The sequence below is a fragment of the Capricornis sumatraensis genome, chromosome 5, assembly GCF_032405125.1.
Source record: "Capricornis sumatraensis isolate serow.1 chromosome 5, serow.2, whole genome shotgun sequence".
Lineage (NCBI taxonomy): Eukaryota > Metazoa > Chordata > Mammalia > Artiodactyla > Bovidae > Capricornis > Capricornis sumatraensis.
Window position 1 is genome coordinate 65,570,008 of NC_091073.1, and position 27,848 is coordinate 65,597,855.

General features: G+C 43.7%; 1 protein-coding gene across 1 annotated transcript in view; it reads left to right on the plus strand.

The window, feature by feature from the left end:
* Positions 1-27,848, plus strand: part of AOAH (acyloxyacyl hydrolase) — a 203,006-nt gene that overhangs the window by 167,143 nt on the left and 8,015 nt on the right. The window contains exons 16-20 of the mRNA XM_068973018.1: positions 5,358-5,530; positions 13,256-13,314; positions 13,398-13,457; positions 14,733-14,829; positions 22,149-22,225. Coding sequence (XP_068829119.1) covers positions 5,358-5,530; positions 13,256-13,314; positions 13,398-13,457; positions 14,733-14,829; positions 22,149-22,225 — 466 coding nt within the window. The remainder of the gene's footprint in view (positions 1-5,357; positions 5,531-13,255; positions 13,315-13,397; positions 13,458-14,732; positions 14,830-22,148; positions 22,226-27,848) is intronic.

Sequence of the window (27,848 nt, forward strand, 5' to 3'; positions counted from 1 at the left end):
TGGGCTCTTGCTCTGATTCTGGGCAATGTTTTCTACAGAATCTGTTTGCCTTCTTCCTCAAGAAGGGGCACACCTGCCACCAACCAGGTGCAATCTGGCTGAAACACCTGCCAGGCTAATGAAATGATGGTGGCTGGCCCTGCACCCAAGTCATGAGGCTTATTTTGCATGATCGGGCACAATTCATTAGGATGAGGACAGAGTCTGAGCCACCCCAAAGGCAAGGCTCATTGTCTGTTCCAAGCCCGCCCCTGTGGTCCTGACGTGTGAGAGCATGTGCTGGGCACCATTTTCTCTTTCATTATTTTCTTGGCATGAGCGTCATGTCTCTCAATCTGGTTTTCATATTTCTCCCCTAAGCTCTGTCCCCGCAACCCCTTACCTCTCCACGAGTGACTGGTGTGAGCTCACCAGTGGGTGGGGAAGGATGCAGGCACCACGGTGGCAGGCAAACCCAGGATGGCAAAATGGATCTGACATGGGCTCCAGAGCATCCTGGGGAAGAGGTTAAGTTTCAGCTCAGCCCAGTCAGTCTTTGACAACAGGTGGCGCTAGTGGTAAAGAATCCGCCTGCCAGTGTAGGAGACCTGAGATGCGAGTTCTATCCCTGGGTTGGGAAGATCCCCTGGAGAAGAGCATGGCAACCCACTCCAGTATTCTTGCCTGGAGAATCCCATGGACAGAGGAGTCTGGCGGGGTACAGACCATAGCATCGCAAAGAGTGAGACACGGCTAAAGTGACTTAGCATGCCCACAAGGCCTGGGAGGTGTTCCCCAAACCACTGGAACTCTTTGATCACTAAAATGCTAGTACTCAGTTCAGTTCAGTCGCTCAGTCATGTCTGACTCTTTGCGACCCCATGAATCGTAGCACGCCAGGCCTCCCTGTCCGTCACCAACTCCCGGAGTTCACTCAGATGCGTCCATCAAGTCAGTGATGCCATCCAGCCATCTCATCCTCTGTCGTCCCCTTCTCCTCCTGCCCCCAATCCCTCCCAGCATCAGAGTCTTTTCCAATGAGTCAACTCTTCGCATGAGGTGGCCAAAGTACTGGAGTTTCAGCTTTAGCATCATTCCTTCCAAAGAAATCCCGGGGCTGATCTCCTTCAGAATGGACTGGTTGGATCTCCTTGCAGTCCAAGGGACTCTCAAGAGTTTTCTCCAACACCACAGTTCAAAAGCATTAATTCTTCGGCACTCAGCCTTCTTCACAGTCCCTCTCACATCCATACATGACCACTGGAAAAACCATAGCCTTGACTAGATGGACCTTTGTTGGCAAAGTAACATCTCTGCTTTTGAATATGCTATCTAGGTTGGTCATAACTTTTCTTCCAAGGAGTAAGCGTCTTTTTATTTCATGGCTTCAGTCACCATCTGCAGTGAGGGGAGAAAGAGTACACAGGTAAAAATGGCATTGAGAATTTTTCAGATACAGAGTCATAGGGACCTTGTATGGCATTCAGAAGAGGTGACCCACCATCTGCCACTCAGACCCTTCTGAAGTTGCCTGAGCTTGCTATATGCTCACGGCAGGGCATACCTAGCAATGCACACATGTAAATTGTCTAGGTGTACATGATGCAGCAAAGATGACTGGAAACTGTTCCAGCAGTCTTGTAACGCTTCTCCAGAAGCATCATGGCTTCTGTTCTGACTCCAAACCATTTTGGTTAAGCTTGCTTACTTTCATAATACAAATTAGCTGAGATTCTTTGTTTATCATCAGGGTTGTGTCTCTGACTAAAAAAGAATCATTAAGGAGGGAGTTTGGGAGACTTTCCTCCCTCTTAACTCATCTTGCTTTTAGGTGGTAGGAGAGGCTTAGCTCAGCATAACTGCTCTGTGCCAAACTGCTGTTGTATCAGCAGAAAAAACAAAACCTGAGCTGCCAAGGCAAAAGTTAATAGGTGTGCATGCTAGCTTTACCATTGACAGAAGACAGGACACAGACTCCAGCTTGCTTTGTTTCACCCCTGCTGTTGCACTCCAAACACACAGTGAAGGTAAAACCTGGTTACTCTGGGTGGATTCTCCTGGTCTGAACAAGCCCAGAGGGCAGCCCAAATCCCCTCCACACACTGGGGTCCTTCTAGTGCTGTTGGACATCTGCAAATCAAGCCTGGTTACCAGTCTTTTTCCCCTAGTAGGTAGGCAACCTATTCTCAAATCCTTCTGAGTACTTTTTTTTGTAGGTTACAGAGCCTTTTTGTTCTTAAAACCATATAATTTTTCCCAAAGTAATAAAAACCATAAATATAGAATTTTATTCTACATGCTGGGGTTTTGTAAAATGGGCATCTTTTTCCCTTTCCTCCTATCTATCACAAAGTCCAGGGAACTCATTACCTAGTGTAGAAGCATATACACCAACCGCAACAAACACCCCAAACATCAGACTTGCTCCACCTTTTCCTCTGGATGGGGACATGATGCTTGTCACAAACTGGCCCATGTGACCCTCACACGATGGTCAGCCTGCCACCCTTGGGATAGCAACAGTGCAAAAGTTTTATTTGGCTAAGAGAAATAGGTAGAGCGGAAATGACATAAGATGACAATGTTTCCTGCCCCTCCCATCAAAACTTAGTTTTATCTCTTATTTTAGAAAGAATAAAATAATATGAAGACCCCTTTCATTTGGATTGTTTCTCTGATCACAAAATAACATCTGTTGTAAGAAGTTCAAATAATACAGGGTTTAGGAAGGGAGAGTTACGCCAGAGTCACTCCCTACCACCCCCCACAAGCCTGCTCTGAGCTAACCAATAGAGACAGCTTCCTGTATTTGCATCCAGATTTTTTTTTCTATTCAAATTCTAACTTACAGGGTGATTAATATTCATTGAAATGAAATATTATTATGCTTAGTGCTCTGCAATTTGTTCTTTTTGATCAACAATACTTTTCAGCAGTCTTTCCCATGTTAATACATTTAGATTATTCTTTTTAAAAATTTTGTTTTATTGCAATGAAATTCACATATTGTAAAATTAACCATTTTAAAGTGAATGATTCAGTAGCATTGAGTACATTCAGAATGTTGTGCAACCATCACCTTTATCTAGTTACTTCATTCCTTTGAATGGCTGCATGGGTGTACTATAATTTAGGTAGCCAGACTTTTTAGTTTATTCCAATTTAATTCTATTCCAAGAAATGCTGCAATATTTGTATGTACATTTTTGCACATTTGTGAAAACGTTATTAAAGGACAATTTCCCAAAAGAGAAATGTCAACCAAGGTTAATAGTTAAGCCAACTTCAAATTTTGATACATTTTGAAAAATTCCTTCCAAAATGACACCACTGATATCCATTTAGGAGCAGGTCCCTTAAAAGTGACAATAGTGAATACCCCAGGGACTTCTTTTTTTTTTTTTTTTTTAGTTTTTCTTTTTTTTAATATAAATTTATTTATTTTAATTGGAGGTTAATTACTTTACAAAATTGTTTTGGTTTTGCCATACATCAACATGAATCCACCACAGGTATACACGTGTTCCCCATCCTGAACCCCCCTCCCACCTCCCTCCCGGGACTTCTTTCTATTCCCTCTTTCCATGTCTCTTATGTCTGGTCCAACCTGTGAGTCATGAACTTACTTTTCTGGCTTAGAATCTGCATTCAATGCCTTAGGGTGGCAGTGACAAAATACCTCAACCTGGGTAACTTCAAACAAAGGAGACATTGTCTCACAGTGCTGGAGGCTAAAGGTCCAAAATCAAGGTGTGGGAAGGGCCAGGTTGCTTTTGAAGTGCCCATGGAAAGTCGTTCTTTGTCTTTTCATCCTTCTGGTGGCTCCCTGCAATCCTCAACATTCCTTGGCTTGTGGCAGCATCACTCCAGTCTCCACTTCCAGCATCACATGGCCTTCTTCCCTACGTCTGTGTCTCTCCTCTTCTTAAAAAACCCTAATGATTGTATTTAAGGCTCATCCTAATCCAGTATGATCTCATCTCAATTGATTATATCTGCAGAGACCCTGTTTTCAAATGAGGTCACAGTCTGAGGGATGCTATTCAATCCATAGACAGGATCATTAGGTAAATCTGAAATTTCAAGAATTTAGAGAACATGATTCCATTTAGATTAACAACAGGCAGTTTAAAGCCAAAAGAGTAGATGAAAATCAGAAAATTCTATATTCTCTCCCAGGTAAATGCAGGTTAGTGTCTTAAGTCAAATCTGATGTGTACTTAGGGCTTGTACAAAACTCAGTTGTGCAAAAAATGAATAATAGTAGGCTTATATATTAAATCCAAAAAATGTTCTAGAATCCCTATTTGTACCTTGCCTTTTAAACATAACAAAAAAAAGAGAGAGAGAGAGAGAGAGATAAACAAAGAAAAGAAGGGAGATTTAAATGAGATTTTCAATGATTTATTTCTAGTATTTTTTATATTTCTTATCTTTGTTCTTTGCTCTTTTCCAAGACAAATGAAATTCAATAAATGTCTGATTGAAGCTAAAGATTTGCTACTTTTAATTCACTTATGATTTACATCTTTGTCTTAAATTCTTTGATTTTAGGACCATGCTCTTATAACTACTTTCAGTCCTTTCATTTTCTGTTTTCACTAACTTTTATGGAACAAAAAGACAAGAATAAAATTTTAAATTTCCTCTGTATAACACAAGCACTACCATAGAGAAAGGCAGTGATGAAAATCTGAATTGTCTGCAGACAGATATTGTTGCAGGGGTACAGCCTGGAATAGCAGCCGATCAGGAAATTCATGAAAGTTCACGTTTAGTGCAGAAAGGAAGGATGTAGTGTGCACACATAATGTCACTTCATTTTGCAGTGAAAGTCTGTTTCCCTGACTATGGCATAGATGAAAAATTTTAAAGGCCAAGTTGCAGATCTCAAAGCACCAAAAATAATAAGCAGTACCAGGCTTCTTTGATTCCATTAACTGTGTGCAATAGTCAGAGTCAGTGACATTATACTGCAGGAACAAACAGCCCCTAAAATCTTAATAGCATAACACAATAAATATTTACTCACTCACACTACATTGTCCATCAGGGATCACCATGGAGCTCTGTTCCAGTACTCATTGGTGGAGCAGCTGCCTTCTAGAACATTGTTCAGGCCCGTGGCAAAGAGAAAGGGCATCCTAGAGGCTCTCATACAACCAAACATGGCAAATGTCATTTCTGCTCACAACGCGTAGGCCAGACCTGTCAGTGGCCCTCCTAATCACAAGGGAGTCCCAAAGTCAGAAATATTTTGCAAATAAATAATCAGTGTGTGTGTGAGAGAGAGTGTGTGTGTCAGGGGCAGGGAAGTGTATTTGCATGCATTTATCCTTATAGCCTGCTAAGATATTTTCTGTTTCTTTTGCCAACAGGCATATTGATCCTCTCCCAGAAATGACCACTCCTGAGAAATTGTACTCCAAGGTCATGCAGACTCTGCAGTATCTAAATTCCCACCTGCCAAACGGCAGTCATGTTATTTTATATGGCTTACCAGATGGAAGATTTCTCTGGGATCATTTGCATGACAGATATCATCCTCTTGGTATCAGAGATTCTTTTACTCTTTAACAATGTCAGTGTATTCATAGTTCAAATATATGTAGCTCAATTATATAAGAATACACCTAAAATGTCACCAGAACAAATCAAGGAGAGAGTACCCAGGTACAGGATCTAAAGGTCAGTATCCAAAGGTGGCCAGAACCATATCAAAGTCAGACAGGGCAGACACAGTTAGTATAGAATTTGGACAAATTGAAAGGTACGAGTTTAAATAAGGAAACTCCTTCGCTGAAGGTGAGATACAGAACACAGAGCAAGCCAACAAAGTCCAAACAAGAGACAGAAAGGGGACACACAAGTCCAAAGGAAGGATTTCTCTAGACCTCAGTGGTGAGTGCCCCCTGGTGGCCAGAATTCTAATGGATTCTTTGCACCCTGAATCTTCCCTGGTAGCTCAGCTGACAAGGAATCCACATGCAATGCAGGAGACCCTGGTTCAATTCCTGGGTCAGGAAGATCTGCTGGAGATGGGATAGGGTACCCATTCCAGTGTTCCTGGGATTCCTTGATGGTTCAGCTGGTAAAGAATCTGCGTACAATGTGGGAGACCTGGGTTCAATCCCTGGGTTGGGAAGATCCCCTGGAGAAGGGAGAGGCTACCCACTCCAGTATTCTGGCCTGGAGAACTCCATGGACTATATAATCCATGGGGTCACAAAGAGTCAGACACAACTGAGTGACTTTCACTTTTACTTTCTGTATACTCTAGTGACCAGTTGGGAGTTCTATAGAACACACTCTTCCAGAAGCTTTGGTCCCTGCTTCTACATTCTTGGAGTCCTTGGCTCTGAAATGCTTTAAAGTTCCAGGAAATTTCTAATAGCACGTGTAGCATTCCAGACGCTTTACAAAGACTGTGAAAGTAGTAGTAATTCACCTTGGGAAGAGCTGCCATTGCAGATCCTTAAAACAATTTTGTAAGATAAATGTTTCTATTAATTCCACTTGATTGATGAAAAAAACTAAGGCTCAGAAAGGTTGCATAGCTTGCCAAATGTTGCACAGCTTATTGTATATGTAACCTGGGTGTAGCAGGGTTCTTTTTGTGTTTCAGGGAAGAATGTTCTTTAAAAAAATACTCATTGTATGCCATGTGCTGTTCAAGACACCATAAGTGAACATTATAGTCAAAAATCTCAGCCAGCATAGGCTTAGGTTACAGTGGGAAAAAGATTCCAAAAGTCAGAAAAGGCTGAGTGTTACTAGAGAAAATTAAACAAAGGGCAGATGGGAAGCGCTGGTCTCAGGCCTCTCAGAGAGGCATCTACAAGGAGAGGCCTGCTGCTGCTGCTACTGCTAAGTCGCTTCAGTCGTGTCCAACTCTGTGCGACCCCAGAGATGGCAGCCCGCCAGGCCCTGCCGTCCCTGGGATTCTCCAGGCAAGAACACTGGAGTGGGTTGCCATTTCCTTCTCCAATGCATGAAAGTAAAAAGTGAAAGGGAAGTCACTCAGTCATGTCCTACTCTTAGCGACCCCATGGACTGCAGCCCACCAGGCTCCTCCGTCCATGGGATTTTCCAGGCAAGAACACTGGAGTGGGTTGCCATTTCCTTCTCCAATGCATGAAAGTAAAAAGTGAAAGGGAAGTCACTCAGTCATGTCCTACTCTTAGCGACCCCATGGACTGCAGCCCACCAGGCTCCTCCGTCCATGGGATTTTCCAGGCAAGAGTGCTGGAGAGGGGTGCCATTGCCTTCTCCAAGGAGAGGCCTGGGGACCATCATCTCAGCCCCACCTGTGCCAGTCTCTCATGGAAAGAGACTGTCCCTTCCCTGGTATTGCCAGGTCTGCCTCCTTAGACCAACCCTGGAGGTGCAAGCAGTTTTTTGTGGGTCAGATAAGCAATTCAGAGAGGGGTGACCCGAAACTCCTTCCTTTGTGTCCTCCATAGTGGGTGGAGGAGAGAGCTTTTCCTTGCATCCGTAACATCCCTGTGTCTTTTCAGTCCTCTTGTGGCCTCTTCCTGCAGCTCCTGTTTAATCCAACCTCCCTACCACCTCCCTCAGCAAGTTCCACCCCTCCCCACACAAGAAAAGAGCAGGGACCCTTTAACCAGCTCTCAAAGGACTCTGATCCCTTCACTGAGTTTCCCTTACTGGGGGACGATAGGAGATATCCACACACCACACTCCCTACCAATGGACTAATGTCATTTTCTTCTTCAGTTATGAAATGTACTATGAATGTTATTATTGTCTAAGATTTAGCCTCTCATAAGTAAAGCATGTTCCACCTGTTCACATGGCTTCGACCACACCCTTAAGAAATGATTGTGTGATTACACAGTGAACTTTACTCCATTCTGGGCTGCCTTGGACATGTAAAGGACAACCACTTGGGCTGAGAATATCTCTTTGAGCCATTGGGGATGAAAATTTCAGTTCCCCTAACAAATGTTTTCAGATTCCCTGGTGGCACAGATGGTAAAGAATTTGCCTGCAATGCAGGAGACCTGGGTTTGATCCCTGGGTTCGGAAGATCCCCTGGAGGAGGGCATGGCAACCCACTCCAGTAGTCTTACCTGGAGAATCCCCATGGATAGAGGAGCCTGGTGGGCTACAGTCCATTGGGTTGCAAAGAGTTGAACATAATTGAGTGACTAAGCATGGCACAACAGATGTTTTCAGATTCCTAGATTTCACCCATGCTAAGAAATGCTTAGGGAAGGGAACTTGGAGGCAGGGAAAATGTGCTCCCAATTTACTCCATCACACCAGTAGGGACTTGACTTTGGGTTTTCTGACTTCAGATCCTATTCCCTTTCCATGAACTGCAGTTAGACTGTATCCATAGGTTTTTTCAGATATGCCATGCAATTCCCTTGACTCAATCATAGTATTTAAAAATGACTCCACGTAATTTGGAAGAGAGCAAGGAAAGGAAAAAGGAGATTGATCAGGAACTCAATCACTTGGAGGATTTTCTCAGCCAGTGGTTCTCATCCAGGGACTACCCACCCAATCCCACTCATTATCATATCACACCTGGAGATACAGAGTGCTACTGGCATCCAAGGGTTAGAATCCAAGGATGTTCCTAAACATCCTACAATGCACAGGACAGCCCCTTCACAACCAGGAATGTCAACAGTACCAAGGCTGAGAAACCCAGCTCTAGGCTTTGTCTTGAGAAGGCAATAGCACCCCACTCCAGTACTCTTGCCTGGAAAATCCCATGGACAGAGGAGCCTGGTGGGCTGCAGTCCATGGGGTCACGAAGAGTTGGCTACAACTGAGCAACTTCACTTTCAATTTTCAGTTTCATGCATTGGAGAAGGACATGGCAACCCATTCCAGTGTTCTTGCCTGGAGAATCCCAGGGACAGGGGAGCCTGGCGGGCTGCCGTCTATGGGGTCGCACAGAGTCGGACACGACTGAAGCGACTTAGCAGCAGCAGCAGCAGCAGCAGCAGGCTTTGTCTTATCCTCAAACAGCCTCCCTCCAGCCGCTGATCTAGACTAGCATTTCACAGCACAAAAGCAAAAGGTGGAACAAGTGTGTTCTATAAACAACTCTAGTTTGGTGCATTGGGGTGGGGGAGAGGGATCCAATTAGGGAGAAAGTTGAAATCACCTAAAATTTCTAATGTTTTTCAGTTATTATTCATATCTTAAATTATCCCTGCTGTCTGGTTGCTATGGGAAATAAGTGTTGAATTCCTCAAGAAGCATCAGGGTCCTTCCTAGGCAGACTGGGGAAGGAGGTGGGATTTACCCAGCATCCTCATTCCTCCTCTGGCAGGCTCCTAACTCACATAAGACGACACGGTTGAGTAGGGGGCTGCTGCCTTCACATCATCTCCATTCTGTTTCTGCTCCACCTCCAATCTTTGGATTGTTCCCACAAGACAGGAATCAGCAGTGAAACAGGTTAATGCTGGGTCAGTCTCAAGGCCTGGTTGCTCTGCCCAGGTTAGGGTCAATCTCATCTTAATCAATAGCCAAACACCTGAGTCTGATTCCTGGGTCATAGTGCTCAGGGTTGTACAAGAAATTAAGAGGGGGTTTCCATTTATTTCTGCCTTTGAGCCAAGAAACATGATGATGATGATAATCTGTAGATTTGACTTTAGCCACCCCTTAAGGATTAAGAAAGAGGCCAGGGAGCAAGAGGGATTGGGGAAGAAGCCCTAGGTCAGTGATTACATTCTCTGCTGCCTCAATAGTACAAGTGGGAATTCAGCCCATCTATTCAGGAAAGAGGTTAAATGCCACAGCATCAGATCGGCAGCCAGTGGAGGCCCAGAACAAGAATGGGTGTCTAGCTAACTCCCACCAGGGAAGAAGGAGCTAGGACACCCTCCTTAGCATCATTCCTCTTAGCCTTGTTTGCGAATCACCACCCAGTAACTGCCTGGCTGCCAAGGGCTGTGACAGCCCCACAATCTCTACTAGCAATTAGAATTCCCGGTGAGAAAGTAGGTCTCACACATTAGGATTGTACTTGCATAGGTCTTTTGAGAAAGTTTATACTTGACCAGGAATGTGTCCTCTCAGGCACAGGCTATGAGGAAGGCAATCTTTCTGTTAATATGTCTGAGATATTAATTATCTAAAGATGATACTAAGGTAAAGTTCTTGTCCTCTAAGGAGAGGGAAAAGACAACTACACTGGGGAAAAGATTATACAGATCCTGACAGTAAAATTACCCTGGGGCCAACGACATTTGTACAAGCATTCTGGGAGCTACCCAAAGGGTTAGACTGTGGTCAAGAAATCTGGGAGTGCTGGCTACAAGTAAGTCTGCCATATGGCCTTCATTGAAGGGCTTCTGCCATAAAACATTGGCAATAACTTCATTTTGCCTCAGTTATTCTTAAACTGAAACCTAGTGCATTTTAAAATACCCCACCTTCCATTTTCTTACTAGCTTCATCTCTGTTTAAATTAATGTTGTACAAAGTTTTAACACACTTAGATGGTACTTCGTGAAGGTGTGGCTGATCTTTGTTGGTACTAGGCCTTTATTAGCACCAACTTTTGTTTTTATTTATTAGTACCAAGCTTTTATTAGTACCAAAATTTCAGTTATGGTCCCAACATTAAATGCACTCCAAAAACTGCCATAAAGAACTTACACATAACTGAGACATGAGCTGCTGCTATAGCAGCTGGGGTAGAAGATACCCTTTGATCTTAAAAGGGAGTATAGGGTATCCACTGGGCCAACCCATGGGCTCCCAGCCCTTACACACACACACACACACACACACACACACACACAGATTGTTCCACTATTGTGAGACAGCCCTCTTGTCCCTGTCCTGGGCATTCATGACCACCTTTCTTCATCAGATTTACTTTCTACAAGGAGTTGTAGAGACAACCTCTTTGCATATAGGTACGACGTTTAGGTAGGATCAGTCTTTATACCAGGGCTCCTCGATATGGAAAAATACCATTAAAGTAACAGGGATAAAAAGTAATACATAAAAAGAAAGAGTGAATAACAAACTGACAGTTTCAATCAGTGGAAAAAAGCGTAAGAACCATTTTCCTTCTTCCCCATCTTTCAACCATAAGCCCATCACAAGCACTCTCAGTCAGCCTTTCATATGAACAGACCCAGACACCCTAACCTTTAATAGGCAGAAATACCAGAAAGAGGGGAAACCAACCTATTACATCTCTCCCATTTATCTTCTAACTACAGTTAATGTGCCCTTATCCCATCCACAGACCTACCTACTCACCTAAGAACTTCCTCTCCATCAACCTGATCTGATTAGAGACAGGACCAGAATAGCCAGGAGATAGAGGGGAAGGAACAGGGACTGGGAGATGATGCAGAGGAGGATATGCCTTGTGGTCTAATCCTAACGTGTGCTGGGACCTCAGCAGTAGCATAGTAGGAAGAGGGGAGTAATCTGGGAGGCAGCAAGGCTATGGATCAGCTTAGCCCCCACAGGGGAGACAGCAGATGACTTCTCCAGCACCCAGGAGCAGGATAAACCCCAGTCCCTGTGGATATCAGTGAAGTCCAGTCTTTCAGATGAGGAAGAAGAGGGTGTAGAAATGTTTCTTATGGCCAGGCATGAGGTGCCACTTCTGGCAGGTTGAAGAGACTTCAGCCACCAGACAGGGGAAAGAGAGAGAGAGGCCACCAGGTGAGAAGCAGGGCCAAGCAGGTTGTCAGGGCCCCAGCCAAGCTCTCCAAGGTTTGTTACATAGCCCTCATACCAAAAAAGAAACAAGATTGCAGGGGGAAGGCTGGCACTCAGGGGCTGGATCAGCAAGAGCCAAGGCCTCCCAGCAGTGGAGAGTTGAGGGTGGAGATACAGGTTGGAGGTGTCAGTCCTTGCAGCTGGGCTAGGCTGAGACAGGCAGGGACACACACAGAAGGAGGCAAACTGCAAAAGTACACGCACGCACACACACACACACAAAGAGGGAAGCAGACTCAGTGATGGAGAGCAGGGTCTTGGAGAAAGATGGGGGCTGAGAGCTCCATGGGGAGTCTATAAAATGAAAGTGAAGACAAGACCCGGTAGCTTGGGATTCATCTAAAATGTGAAAATGCAGACACCTTTGGAGCACAGAGAAGGCCCTGCGTGTCACTGTGACTTTAATGGCGATAATAAGCCTGCGGTTTTCCAGTCCTGGGATTCACTCACCCACACAGAGACAATATATTTTTCCTCTACGACAAGAAAATTGAATCTATCTTTCAGTCTAACTGATCTGAGGTATAAGTGAAAAATAAGACTGTGTTCTATCACCTTCAATCTTTCTCTTCGCTCTGAGATAGGCCCTATTATTTTCCTTTATTTTTTCGGGCGTGAGAGAAGTGTTAATGGATACGACATCAGTCATTCACCCCTGAAATGCGGGAGAGCCTGGATTTTGTGTCCCAGCTGCAGCATGAAAGTTGAATTGCCTCTGGGGTGGTAGGGGGGGAGCAGGTGGGGAGTGGGGGATATGGCGGAAGGGCCAGGGGTGGGAGGTGTGAAGAGAAAATGAATTATGCTGCCCCCAGATTCTGGGTCTAGAGTTGATACTTGGAAAGACTCTGCATGAGCTTGCATTTGGTGCTTATCACTTTATTCTTATGTACTTCTTTAACTTGCACCAAAAACAGAGCCTGTCTATTAATGAGGGCTCAAGCAAGAGAACTGGTGGGCCATGAAGGGCTATAACATATTAGCTGCTCCCATTCAATGGCTGCCCAAGCACTTGTGGAAAACTTCAGTTCACCAAACTATAAAACAGAGCATGATCAGACCTTCAGACACTCGATTGTCCTCTCATAATTGGAATATTTATTTATTTAATTGGGTCAGATGTCAGTGTTTCATAAACACAAAAGGAGGATTTGGTCAACTACACCCTGCAGGCTCCCTGGGCCCCGTGTTTGATATCATTGCCAGGAGAAACCCTCTACTCTGCCAAGTCCTTCGTTAGTGGTGTTCTGGCCCATATGGTGCCCTGTATCCCGCTCCCCGGAGTCCTGCCCTAGCCCATGATAAGAGCTCAAGATGGGAGTGAACTCCTTAGGGCTTCTCCTCGACTCTGGGTCTCAAAGTCTAGGGAGCTCAGAAAGAAGGAAATCCTAGGCTTCCTCAAGAGCAATACCAAGTGCAAAACCCGGGAAGATCCCTGGGGACACCAGCCATCTTCAAGGGAGGCAGGATCACCCATCAGGGTCCCTAGTTGGCTGCTGTATTTCTGAGTGCATGCCACAGGCCAGATCCCTCTGTTTTCCAGGCCAGCTCAACAAGGACGTGACCTACGCGCATTTCTACTCCTTCCTGAACTGTCTCCAGGTGAGCTCACGCTGACTCCTTCCAAGGGCCTGTTCCCATGACCCGCACCATTCTTTTGTATTAAAGTGTTTTCCTGCTCTCAGGTCAGCCCCTGCCGCGGCTGGATGTCTTCCAACAAGACGCTGCGGACTCTCACTTCAGAGGTAGGGCTGTCATGGGTCCTTTAATCCCATCTTTGAGCATTCTCTCCGTGTTTGCTGAAGGACTTTCATTGGGGATGGGGTTTTGGCAGGGCAATGGCCTCCAAGCTGGTGAATTAGAAAAAAAACAAATTAAAACTCTTGGATGCTTGAGGAGCCAAGAGAACGTGGGGTGCCCTGTCTCCCCATTCTGCCTCACTGAGCCTGTCATCTTGCCAGTTTCTCTTTGTGTGCCTCTCTCTTGGATGCACGTTATTCATGTACACACACACAGAGATGTCTGTGAAAGCTTGTCCTAGACTTATTTGTAGAGTCAGAGAAATGAGCAAGGGTAGGTATACACAGAGCTGGAAGTCTCCCAAGGCAAGGGAGGACCAGATGCCCCAGAGCCTTCCTTTCTTCTCTGAGAAAGTTTCCCACATTTCTTTCACAGATGGTAAATAATCTCTTTGTAAGGAATTTATTTAAAAGTTTTTACAAGGGAAATATGTTTCAATTTTTAAAAAATTTGGAATGTAAAACAATACAAAAAACGTTAACAAAAATCACTCAAAATCTCACCACCCAAAATTAATATGTATATCTTTCCAGTATTACTTTCATATCTAGTTATTTTGGGGACTTTGCCTGCATAGTATCAGAACACACGCATTGTTTTATACCTTCTAATGTTCATAATTATTCCTCCACATCGTAATTTTGTAATCATTTTAGAATACAGAGTACATGAACATACCATGGTTTATTTCATCTCTTGGTGTTGGACATTTGAGTTGTTTCTAATTTTCCACTATTATATATAGCATTGTGATGAACCTTTTTATATATAAAAATGTATGTCTTTGTGTGGCATGTCTATTTTCTTAAGATAAATTCCTAGAAAATTATTGGGTCAAAGAGTACACCAGGTCTGATCCGTATCACCAAATTGTTCTCTAGAAAGGTTAAACAAATTGACATTCTCAATCACATATCCCATGGCAATACTCTTTATTATCACGATTGTTCATCTTTTCCTTGACAATACCATGGGGAGAAAATGGTATCTTATTACTTTAATTTGCACTGATTTGGTTCCTAATGAATTTTAACAGTTTTGTACATTCGTTCGTTGGCCATTTGTGCATGAAGAGAATTTAATATGCAGAGCTGCTCTCTGCTGATGACTTGCAGTGGGGGTGGGAGTGGGAACTATTGATTTCTTTGTTCTGCCTGAATTATCTCCCTAAAGCACAAGTCTAGGTTTCATGAAATTCTCCCTGTTTCCTTTGCATTCAGAGAGCAGAACAACTCTCCAAAACGCTGAAAAAAATTGCAACCAGCCAGAAATTTACGAACTTCGACCTTTTCTACTTAGATTTTGACTTCCAAGAAAGTAAGTTTTGCTTGGTTTAGGTATTGACACAAGACAAAAGCAGCAGCCACCGTTCAGAGCCCGCCTGGGTGAGGTGTTTGTTTACAAGCGAACAGGTAGTAGCGTGGACAGGGTCACTGTTGCCCATCCTGACACATTAATAGCTCTGAGTATTGGAAGAAATAAAGTATGAGACTCTCTCTGGAAAGGTGGAAGCTTAGCATCACTTCCTTATTTCATCATTATTTTAGAATCCCTGCACCAATAGAGCCAGTGACCAGTCAGAAACAGCTCTGGGCTGGGAGCCAATAGGTCAGTGAAATCATCTTACTTATTCTTGACAGTTTAGTAATGCCCTGCTTATGAATGGGCTAAGGATGAGTGTGACAGGCCTGAGGGATAAGCCCATGTCTCTTCTCATGGGCACTGGATTCCCTAAGGACTCAAAGCAAGGCAGATTCCCAGCCCCCTCACATGATGAAACAAATAAGAGTCTCAAAGGGAGGGACTTCAGATGCCTATGGCAAAATGGACAAACCATATCCCAGCTTTCTGGAAAGAACATTGCTGCTGCTTTTCTAGCACTCTCTCCAAACACTGGGGTCACTGATGAGTGGTCACAAGAAAGCAAGCATGATTACTGGATTTATCCTTTACATCTTGACTCTGAAAAATTATTATCTATTGACTTTAATCCTTCCAGTCCCATTTTCATTTCTAAGTAATTGTTATACGAGACAAAAGGCTCTGTTGTTTGACTGCCAGCTGAGATGATGCTAACGAAAAGCTTTGCAGTATGTGCAAAGGATGGACAATTTCTCATAAGGAGTTTATCATCTCTATCTCCCCACCCCCAGCTCCCCCAGCCCCAGCGTCTGGGATGAAGCAGATGGCCATCATGAATTATCAAATATTGCATTAGCTGACACGTTTTGCATTGTAGACTCTAGTACTTCAATTCTGAACATCTTTTCAACAAGACTGATCTCTCTTAACTAGATTTCCTGCCTAGGTGATACATATTTCCCTCATGGGGAGAGACATTTTGATAAATAACCTCTCATTAAAATGCAGAGTTAAAGCCTCATTAATGAATTCCTGGTGAAAACAAATGTACCACTAAGCAATCTTTGATCATCACCAACCCTGAATGTAGATAAAGGTTTTAAAAATATAATAATGCCTAGCTTTCACCAGAGACTTTCCCATTTCCACAGTAATCTCTAGCTCTGTCATTTGTTATTTTGGGGACTGTTGGAAATTCCCTGAACATTTTCAAACTCTCCTTTCCAGACCTGGAAACAGAGACACTGTATCTACATAACAAGTCTTTGTGATGATTGTGTGAAATAATGTCTGCTGCTGCTACTGCTAACTCATGTCAGTCCTGTCCGACTCTGTGCGACCCCATAGACGGCAGCCCACTAGGCTCCCGTCCCTGGGATTCTCCAGGCAAGAACACTGGAGTGGGTTGCCATTTCCTTCTCTGATGCATGAAAGTGAAAAGTGAAGTGAAGTCCCTCAGTCGTGTCTGACTCCCAGCGATCCCATGGACTGCAGCCTACCAGGCTCCTTTGTCCATGGGATTTCCCAGGCAAGAGTACTGGAGTGGGTTGCCATTGCCTTCTCTGAAATAACGTATAATCCTCCTAAATGCCATGCCTAGAACATAACCAGCACCTAGGAAAGAGCACCATTGGCTCATACCGTGGCCACTTAATACACAGCTCAGAATGAACAGGCTCCATACAGCAAATGCAGAGCCCTAGGCCCCACTCCTAATTAGGACCTGCCTAATCAGAATCTGTCTGCATCTGGACATAATCCACAGATGATCCATACACTCATTAAAACTTAATAAGTGGGGCTCCGATAATGCTCCAAGATTAAGAACTTAGTCACTTAATCATCATATTTTTACTAAGCCCTCCTATGTGCTGTATAGGTCCTGGGAATATAGTTAACAAAACAAAACAGCCCTTCTCTTCATGAAAGATATAGAGAAAAGAGCTTCCTCCCAAACCCCATCCTTACCAGCATTCCACATGCTTGGAAGCAGAGGTTCCTCAGCACATTCTTATCCTCAGAGCAGCAGTAAATGCAATTTTAAAGTTTCAGTTAAACTGAACATGCTACATCAACATGGTGACTGATCACCTTACTGAGAAACCTCCCAGGTATCTCTCCTTGTTTGTCAATTCTCATCAGTAGTCCAAGGAATGTCCTGAAATTTTTTAATTCCCTGATATTGAAGGTCCAGTTTTGGTACAGGGATTTCTTTGCCTTCTCCATATGAGGTTAGTCTCCACTAGAGAAGACCCAGTGGGAGGGAGAGGGGTGACAGAGGAAATGGTACCCTGGGACCTGCCTCTGGAAACATCCAACACAGCATCCCACATTTAATAGCTACGTGCCAGCACATGTGCTTCTGAAAGAGCTGGAATCTCTATCTACTTTTCAGAACGTCTATGCTGACATCTTCACCTATGCCCAGTGTTAGACTACTCCAAAAAGAACGCCTGCCTTGAGACTTTAGCATTTTTCCAGGGCAGGCAGAGGGCACATCCACTCCAGATCATCTCCATGAATAGCCTCCAACACACACACTCAGTCATGTCCAACTCTTTGCGACCCCGTGGACTATAGCCCACCAGGCTCCTCTGTCCATGGAGTTTTCCAGGCAAGAATGCTGGAATGGGTTGCCGTGCCCTCCTCTGGGGGAATCTTCCCAATCCAGGGATCAAACTCACATCTCTGGTGTCTCCTGCCTTGGCAGGTAGTTTCTTTACCACTGCACCTCCTGGGAAACTCGATGGAGTCATTTATTAAGTCTGCAGTCTCAGTAGTCCCATGAAAATCTCTGCTCTCATTTCTATACTGCATTTGAGCATCACAAACGTTACTTTCATATGTAATTCACAATTTTACGCCTTGAGACAGACCAAATGACTGTTGAGGGTCCCTGTCCCTCGAGGGTAGACATGAGACCTGTCTGTTCTCCACTCTGACAGCCTCAGTCCAGCTCCAAAAGATGATTGCTCACCTCAAAGACTTTTTCTGTCTCTCGCTGACTCATCCTCCAACTGGTTATGAGCTAAACAGAAGCAGTAATTTTTTTCTCCTTTCAGGAAATGCCAGCTTGAGCAGGTGATGTCCTTTTTCTTCATCTCTACCACACCTCCCAAATGGGGGAAGGAAAATGCCACTTGACTGACAAGGCCATTTTTTCATTGACACTTTAAATATTCTACCAGCTGCCCTCAGCTTCTAAGACAACTCAATTAGAATAAAACTTGTTCCCCCATGTGTGTTTGTAAAATGACCAATAACCATGAAATCTGACCAGAATTCAGATTTCTCTTTAAGTATCTGCTAATATTGCTGTTTATCAAGGAGCTAGCAAATGTTCTATGAGTCTTCTCCTGTGATTTCTATTGCATCGCTGAAAAACTGGTTATTAGCAAAGTTTTTACTTTACCGAGAAAGAAAATACAGTACATACCATATCCCAAGAGATCCTTCATGCTGATTCAAGAGCTTTAAATCAGCTGTTCCAAAGAAAAAATTGGAATTCGTATACCTATTTTTAATTATGGTCCAAGGCAGGAAGAAAACTGACCAATTTACCATAATACCGGGCTTGGACATCCCATGCCAAAATCAGTCAAGAAGAAATACAGACCACTGTCTACAATTGTATTTATTCTAAAGAGCAAAATTTTACCAAGATAAACAAACTAAAAAGGGTCATTCTATCTAACTCTGTCTGGTCATAACACAGGGGAAACCTTAAACTCTTGCCTGTGAGTTACTGACTCTTCCTCTAAGTGTTGTAATTCTGGTGTCTACAGATACTTAGTGACTGGTAACCCTCAAAGACAGAACCATCATGTGAGAAAATGATCCTACATCATGAGATCAAGCCTCCAAGGGAGTAGAAGGAATGACCATTCCTTTTCATTTAAAAAACAGTCATTAATTCTGATGACTGAATTTGTTCCCTGAAGTATAATATCCATCACCACCTCTCCCTTCCTCTAAGGGAAATAGTTTTTCATTTAGTAGTTAGTTGGAGAAGACTCTTGAGAGTCCCTTGGACTACAAGGAGATCCAAGTAGTCCATTCTGAAGGAGATCAGCCCTGGGACATCTTTGGAAGGAATGATGCTATAGCTGAAACTCCAGTACTTTGGCCACCTCATGTGAAGAGTTGACTCCTTGGAGGGGACTTTGATGCTGGGAGGGATTGAGGGCAGGAGCAGAAGGGGACGACAGAGGATGAGATGGCTGGATGGCATCACCAACTCGATGGACATGAGTCTGAGTGAACTCTGGGAGTTGGTGATGGGCAGGGAGGCCTGGTGTGCTGTGATTCATGAGGTCACAAAGAGTCAGACACGACTGAGCAACTGAACTGAACTGAACTGAATGCACATGAAATTCAAATCAAAATGGAAACAGCCTAGACCAACTTTAAGCTTGGTTAAGACTAGCATTCAATCACACTAGAGAGAGAAACATGGGTATAAGAAGTCTGGTATTTATAACATGAGGCTCTCAGTAAACATTTCTCTCCAGGAACACCATCTTGGCTTAAACTTATAGGCTCAAATTTGTTTCACTTATGGGCTCAAATTTGCTTTCCACTGTGGGCTCAAATTTGCTTTCCACTGTGGATTTTCCAGCTTTCTAGATCACTGTAATTCCCTTCTGAATGTTCTCTTAGCCAGTAAAGGCACACGTTTAGATTGAATTTGTTGATTAACCTTCTCTGCAAACAAGGAGAGCCAGAAAATACTGTAAGGAACTTCCTGCTTCCGCTGAATCAGAGGATGTGTCCAGGTCACACCCATGCCTTGCTGTCCATCTTGTTAAAACAATCTTCATGTCTTATTCATCTAACCCTACAGCTTCTCAGCAGGCTTTCCGAGTTCTTCACTGGGGCTTGCTTCCCATTGCCTAACATGGACCAGGAATTACTTAACACTGGATAGAGATTCTTTCTCTCTTTCTCTTCTTTTTCACACTTGTTCAGCATAAGGGAAACCAAACTAAAAATAAAGGGAGAAGCAAGAGAAAGGATGGAAAAGCTCATTGAGAACCTGGGTGAGGTGAAAGAGCACAAGTGGCATAGAAGCGAGGTCACCTCTCCTGCGACAGATAACCTGGGAGGCTGATGTCTCAACCTGGGCTGGACCTTTCTGCATCATTATTGATTTTTGTTTTAGAAACTCTTGGGACTGCAAGACAGGGATAAGGCTGACCATACAGAAGAGCAAAAAGTATGGAGGGGGCTCAGTAATGGGTGACACTGACTTTGAAGAAACCCTTCCAAATGCCTGGTGCTCCATTAAGGGTAATTGGTTAGATGTTCAGATTGGCAGTGACTCAGAGAATCAGCGTAAAATTCTAAAGTAGAAAAGTAGGACCCCCCCCCAAAAAAAAAGTGAGTAGGAAAGTGGCCCATCGTCTCCTGGTCAATCAAAGGGGAGAAGGAACAGCCTGAACCAAACACTAGGAACTCGCAGCAGGGAAGCCAGATGAGCAGAGCTGGGCTGGAACAGCATCATGCACCCAGGAGGCCAGCATAGCCCCACAGGTGCTTCAGTTTCAGGTCCAGAGGTTAAGGTGCAGCAGCCAGAATTTAACGTGAAGCAGAAAATATGATTCCAAGGTCATGCCTGAAAACCAGAACAGCCAGGCAGACTGAAGCTGGAGCCAGGCAAGCTGGCCCAAGGCTCTGTCTTTCACAGGGTACCTGTGGCCAAATGCAAGAAACTGTTGAGGTCTGCAAGCTGGTTCAGCAGAATAAGTCTTCATAAGGGTTAGTGTGGTTTCAGCATCATTGCAACTCTAAGCTTCCTATCAGAAGATCAGATATATACTATTCCTTCAGAGAGATACATCATTTACCAGCATGAAGCAGTCTCTCCCTTGGGACCACATATGGAGGACACCGTGGACAATGTCCTTGATTTGAGTGTCACAACAAATGCAAAGGCCATTTTCCAATAGCTGTTTCTTCTAGAACCCTCCAATAAAACCCAGTAAAACACAAAGTATAAGAGAGTGGCTCAGTGGTGGCCATTCAGGCAGGGGAAAAGCCGACAGGAACTGGTAATCCAGTGTAAGACTCCAAACCACCAGCAGGGATTGTCTCCTGTGCTCTGAGAAGGGCAGCAGTATTTGCAGACCCTCTGGGGACAGGGATTGGACTGTAAGTATAGATGGCCTGGCGTGATATTAGAACTAATTACAAAAGCAGCATAGTATTGATTCAGCTCCAGGGAAGTCCAGCTTCTCTTGTCCAATCAGAGCCCCTAATAGAATTTTCATTCTTCCCTTGGGGCAAAGGGAGATAAAAAGCTGGGGGTGGGGCAAGAGGGCACAGATCCCTGCCCTTGAGTTTTTGCGAAGTGAAGAGGGAAGATGGAGTAGGAAATGGCAACCCACTCCAGTATTCTTGCCTGGACAATCCCCATGGACAGAGGAGCCTGATGAGCTACAGTCCACGGGTTGCAAAGAGTCAGACACAACCAGGTGACTGAACACACACGCACGAGGAGGGAGGAGCCGGGGGAATCACAGCTGTGCCCACTCCCTTCTCAGGACACCAGGGAAGTAAGGACATAGTGGGCTACGCTAGTAACGGTAGGGCTCACAGTTTTCTCTCTGGAGGTTTTCTGGGGATTTGAAACTTCCTTGAGAAATCCTTATTGACAATATGATACCACAATGTAGAGTTTGTTGCGCTGTTGCCTTGGGGCAGCTGACATTCCTGGGTCTCACCCCTGTTGAAGGACAGTTTTACTCCTGCTCATCATTTTAAGGCTCATACTGTTTTCTCTGTAGCTATCCTCACTCTACATGTGATGTTGAGATCATTTTATGTAATTTTATTTCTGAGAACTATGTGAGTTTTAATGATGATGGCTTGATAGATGCAGGCAGTGTCTGGAAATGGCAACCCATGAAAGGAAAGGTTAGTTTAATACTTTCCTCTTGTTTCTGAAATTCTGTTCTGGTCACTGAGAAATGAGATGGACTTAAATCAGTCTTGAATATTTTACAGCTCACCCTTCCCTCCCACCCCTCTTATTCTACAAACCACATTCATCCAACACTATCACACGTTTTTCTTCTCGAGTTAAAGGGGGAAAATGATACAATGGAAAGATCACTTCTGTTTAGAAAACCCCCAAACTGAAACAATGACTCAGAGGCAGATGTGGCTGGGTAAACATCAGCCCAGGAGGGGAGCATCCTTCACACCCCTTATTCTGGGTGTTGACCACTGCTCGGAAAAGCCTGTCTCTAATTCTGTGTGTGTCTGCCCTGCAGTCACGGAGGAGTGGCAAAAGAAAGGTGGGCAGCCCTGGCAGCTCATCGAACCCGTGGATGGATTTCACCCTAATGAGGTAAGAGCAGTCATGTGATGGTTGCTGAAAGTTGTTATTTTTTCATTATAATTAATGCATCCATATGTTCATTTTTATCCTGTTTTATTCCAGAAAGTTTGAAGTGATGTACATGCATGTGTAAGATAGAAGATAAACATAATTTAATATTCATTTCAAAGAATAAGGTAAAAATCAGAGTAAAAGGAAAATGAGATAGAAATGATACCTGGATTCCTGACTTAATGTTTACAATTCATGATTTGTCCCAGAAATTCCTAAGGTACTCCCTGCAAGGACCCACAAAATCAGCTCCAGGCTTTCCAAGGGGCTGATGCAAAGAGAGGCATAAGCCATGGCCTTCAAAAGATTAAAAAAAAAATAAGTACTCAGAAAAAAAATCAGAAGGATTCCTGGAAATGAGTCCTTTGAGAAATTTCTTCTACAGATCATTCTAGAAAATGAGGAGAATTGTATGAGAGGAGAACAATGTCCTTGACAATATCCTGCAGTAAAAGCTGTTCCCCATCTAGGATTCCAAGGGACAATTCTGGAAAGTAGTTCTGCTCTGGTCTCTTCACAGAGCAAGGAGAGCTGGAAGGTGGGATGCTGTCCCCTCCTGTCCTCATTCTGTCCATTATCCTGGCTGTTGCCCAGGAAGTTCCTCTTTTATCTGTTCTATATACTGGACTTCCTCATAATATCTCTTTATATAGAAATTAGGAAAAGAACCAGGGGCGGGGGTAGTGCTGCCACTTGTTACGTTTTGGTGAGTCAGGCCACAGGGAGGCCTGATCTTCGCCTCAGAAGCTTGACAAGAACCACGCTGTCCTTCCCTCGAGTTCTAGGTCCCATGAGTACCCATGGGCAGGGCTAAGAGTTATCTCAAAAGAAAAGGAAGACTGCCACTCCATCACCAGATAGATGGACAGTGGAGTCCCATAGATGCTGGGTAAATTTTAAAGTGAATATTAAACGCCCATGTGTTAAATAGCAACAACCCAAAAAATCTAAGTAATGCACTTCAGAATATCTAAGTTTCCTGTGTTTCACCTGGATATGTTGATCCAAGAGAATCATTGGCTAGAAGCTGCCTAAATATTAGAGTTTGCCCCTCCCCTCAGTGATGTCTGGTTTTAGTAGCTCACGTGGAGACCTGCTTTCTGGCAGTAATGAGGTAGTCGTTCTTATCATTCTTTGTACATCACAGAATTTTACCCTCTGATTCTACAGAGAACAGGGACGAGAGGAGATGGTCAGATAGGGAGTAATGAGGAACAAACGAAAAAGAAGAGGGTCAAAGACAGCTTTGTTGTATATCTGTCTGATCTATCAAAAGAGGACTGTGTCCCTGACTTAAAATAGCATTAGGGTTCAAGTTCTGTCAGACTGGGGCTCTTTCTTGCACTCAGTTTTCACCAATAACTGATTGTTGTGAACAGAGTCAAAAGCTGCAAATCAGTGTGTGCTATAACCTTAAGTCATTCCTGAGAAATTCATCCACATGCTGGGAGTGGGTGATAGAGTGGGCCACAGTGGGCGGAGCTATGACTAAAGTGGATGACAATGGAGAGACATCCCTAAAGCCCGCCTACTTATCCTGTATGTTGAGCTGAACAGTCTAGATGGCAAATTGCCATCCAAGAATGTTTACTGAGTGCCTATCCAGTATCAAATACAGTGAGAAGTGAAGTATGAACAAGAAACTATCCCTGCCTGTTAAGGAGATTATAGGATAGAGTGGGAGAATGAGAAGTAAACAGATAATTAAAGGTAAAGTAGTCAATGCCTCTAATTTGCTAGCACAGATGCTAAGGGAGCATTATGGGAGATGGGATGGAGCAAAGGGGTATGAGAAAAAACTTTTGGAGGCGGGAACTCAGAATTAAGACCATAAACTTGTCAAGTGACAGGAAGAGGGAAGGGGCTGCAGAAAATGTTTTGAGCCAAAGAAGTGCAAGGGCAAGGACCTGAATACAAAAGAAAGCACAGCACACTGGAGGAAATAAAAGTGTTTCAGTGTGGCTGAGACACAGAGTGGAGCGAAGAGAGAGGTTTAGGGACAGATCACATAGGGTCTGTATGGCATTTGACCTTTCAGCTATGGAGAATGGGGAGCCATTGAAGGTTTTTTCAGCAAGAAGGAAAAATACCCAGACTTAGGGCTTCCCTCCTGGCTCACATGGTAAAGAATCTGCCTGCAATGTGGAAGACCTGGGTTCAGTCCCTGGGTCGGGGAGATCCCCTGGAGAAGGGCATGACAGTCTGCTCCAGTATTCTTGCCTGGAGAATCCCATGGACAGAAGAGCCTGGCAGGCTACAGTCCATGGGGTTGCGCAAAGAATCAGATATAACTAAGTGACTAACACTTTCACTTCTTTCACTTTGTGCTCTAAAAAGATACCTGAGGTGGCAGCATGGAGAATGGTTTTGTCCAGAGGGAGGGAGACCTGTTTGGAGGACACTTTTGTGTGGGAGAGTGTGGTGGCTGAACAGAGGTAGTGAGAGTGGGAGAGAGAAAGCCTCTATTGGAGTGATTCGGACAGTTAAATCAACCGAACATGGTTGTTTATTGGATGTAAAGGTGAAGGAGAAAGAGATGCTAAGCATGACACTTCTTTTGTGAACTGGGAAATTGGATAGATGATTCCATTGCCTGCTGAGATCAAGAACACCTTTAGGAGGATAGGGTGGTTTGAGGAGGCATTAGTAAAAGTTAGTAAAAGTTTAAAGATCCTATAGGATGTCTCTGCAGCAAGCTCAGGAAGGGATCTGAGCTGTAGATACAGATGTGAGCAGCATCAGGACACGGTTGTGACTTGAAGCCTTTAAGGGAGCCTCTGAATGTCCCTATATACCCTCCTCCCAGTGGCGTGCCCTATAGCAGAAGCCACGTGAATGTATTCTTCCAGACCATGGGGAAGCTAGAGGAATCCACCCCTTTTCCATCTTGAAAGAGCTAGTTGGTCAAGGCTGAGTTGCAGGACCTCATGTTGATGGCGCAGACATAATACCAACCAAAAGAGTAGCCACGAACCTTTGTCCAGTGCCCCTCACCAGTTCCTGTACATCTGAGCAAGACAGTTGCTACTGGCCCCTCACCACCAAGAGGGGAGCAGGCTTTATTTTATTGGCCTATTTTTTTCTAAAACCCTGCTGGAGAAGCAGAGGGGGACAGTGTATAATCACTATTGATTCATCTGTTCCAATTCTCTCAGAGAGACAAGTGTAATTAAGTATAAACACAGATTTTGTTGAAAAGTTCAAATTTATGGTAGATATTAATTTTTGAGCCAGATTGTATTCACCATCTAAGTGAAAGTAAGCAAATATTAAAAAAAAAAAAAGCCTGATATACTAATAATCACTTCTTTATCTCATTTCCAAAATGTAGAACAGAAATTTAAGAAATACCTTCTTCATTTTAAGGGGATAATGGGACTAGAAAAGTATAATGCCAGACCTGCTGATTGATGGATTTCATGAGTAAGAAGGAGATGACTCACAAAATTAGACACCTGGATGAAGAGAGGTGAAAATACCAAGTCAAGGAACTTAAAAAAAGGAGAAGATTTAGTTCAGTTCAGTCGCTTGTTGTGTCCAGCTCTTTGTGATCACATGGACCACGGCAGCCAGGCCTCCCTATTTATCACCAACTCCCAGAGTTTACCCAAACTCATGTGCATTGAGTCAGTGATGCCTTCAACCATCTCATCCTCTGTCATCCCCTTCTCCTGCCCTCAATCTTTCCCAGCATCAGGGTCTTTTCCAATGAGTCAATTCTTCACATCAGGTGGCCAAAGTATTGGAGTTTCAGCTTCAGCATCAGTCCTTCCAAAGAACACCCAGGACTGATCTCCTTTAGGATGGACTGGTTGGACCTCCTTCAAGTCCAAGGGACTCTCAAGAGTCTTCTCCAACACCACACTTCAAAAGCATCAATTCTTTGGCACTCAGTTTTCTTTATCGTCCAACACTCACATCCATACATGATCACTGGAAAAACCATAGCCTTGACTAGATGGACCTTTCTTGGCAAAGTAATGTTTCTGTTTTTTAATATGCTATCTAGTTTGGTCATAACTTTCCTTCCAAGGAGTATACATCTTTTAATTTCATGGTGGCAATCACAATCTGCAGAGATTTAAGACCTCCCAAAAAAAGTCATCCACTATTTCCACTGTTTCCCCATCTATTTCCCATGAAGTGATGCGGCCAGATGCCATGATCTTAGTTTTCTGAATTTTGAGCTTTAAGCCAACTTTTTCACTCTCCTTTTTCACTTTCATCAAGAGGCTCTTTAGTTCTTCTTCACTTTCTGCCATAAGGGTGGTGTCATCTGCATATCTGAGGTTATTGATATTTCTCCTGGCAATCTTAATTCCAGCATGTGCTTCATCCAGCCCAGCGTTTCTCATGATGTACTCTGCATAGAAGTTAAATAAGCAGGGTGACAATATACAACCTTGACGTACTCCTTTTCCTATTTGGAACCAGTCTATTGTTTCATGTCCAGTTCTAACTGTTATTTCCTGACCTGCATATAGGTTTCTCAAGAGGCAGGTCAGATAGTCTGGTATTCCCATCTCTTTCAGAATTGTCCACAGTTTATTGTGATCCACACAGTCAGAGGCTTTGGCATAGTCAATAAAGCAGAAATAGATGTGTTTCTGGCACTCTCTTGCTTTTTTGATAATCCAGTGGATGTTGGCAATTTGATCTCTGGTTCCTCTACCTTTTCTAAAGCCAGCTTGAACATCTGGAAGTTCACGGTTTACATATTGCTGAAGCCTGGCTTGGAGAATTTTGAGCATTACTTTACTAGCGTGTGAGATGAGTGCAATTTTGTAGTAGTTTGAGCATTCTTTGACATTGCCTTTCTTTGGGACTGGAATGAAAACTGACCTTTTCCAGTCCTGTGGCCACTGCTGAGTTTTCCAAATTTGCTGGCATAGTGAGTGTAGCACTTTCACAGCATCATCTTTTTAGGATTTGAAATAGCTCCACCAGAATTCCATCACCTCCACTAGCTTTGTTCATAGTGATGCTTCCTAAGGCCCACTTGACTTCACATTTTAGGATGTCTGGCTCTAGATGAGTGATCACACCATCGTGATTATCTGGGTCATGAAGATCTTTTTTGTACAGTTCTTCTGTGTATTCTTGCCACCTCTTCTTAATATCTTCTGCTTCTGTTAGGTCCATGCCATGTCTTTCCTTTATTGAGCCCATCTTTGCATCAAATATTCCCTTGGTATCTCTAATTATCTTGAAGAGATCTCTAGTCTTTCCCATTCTGTTGTTTTCCTCTATTTCTTTGCACTGATCATTGAGGAAGGCTTTTTTTTTTTTAATCTCTCCTTGCTATTCTTTGGAACTCTGCATTCAAATGGGTGTATCTTTCCTTCTCTCCTTTGCTTTTTGCTTCTCTTCTTTTCACAGCTATTTGTAAGGCCTCCCCAGACAGCCATTTTGCTTTTTTGCATTTCTTTTCCATGGGGATGGTCTTGATGTCTCCTGTACAATGTCACGAACCTCATTCCATAGTTCATCAGGCACGCTGTCTATCAGATCTAGTCCCTTAAATCTATTTCTCACTTCCACTGTATAATTGTAAGGGATTTGATTTAGGTCATACCTGAAT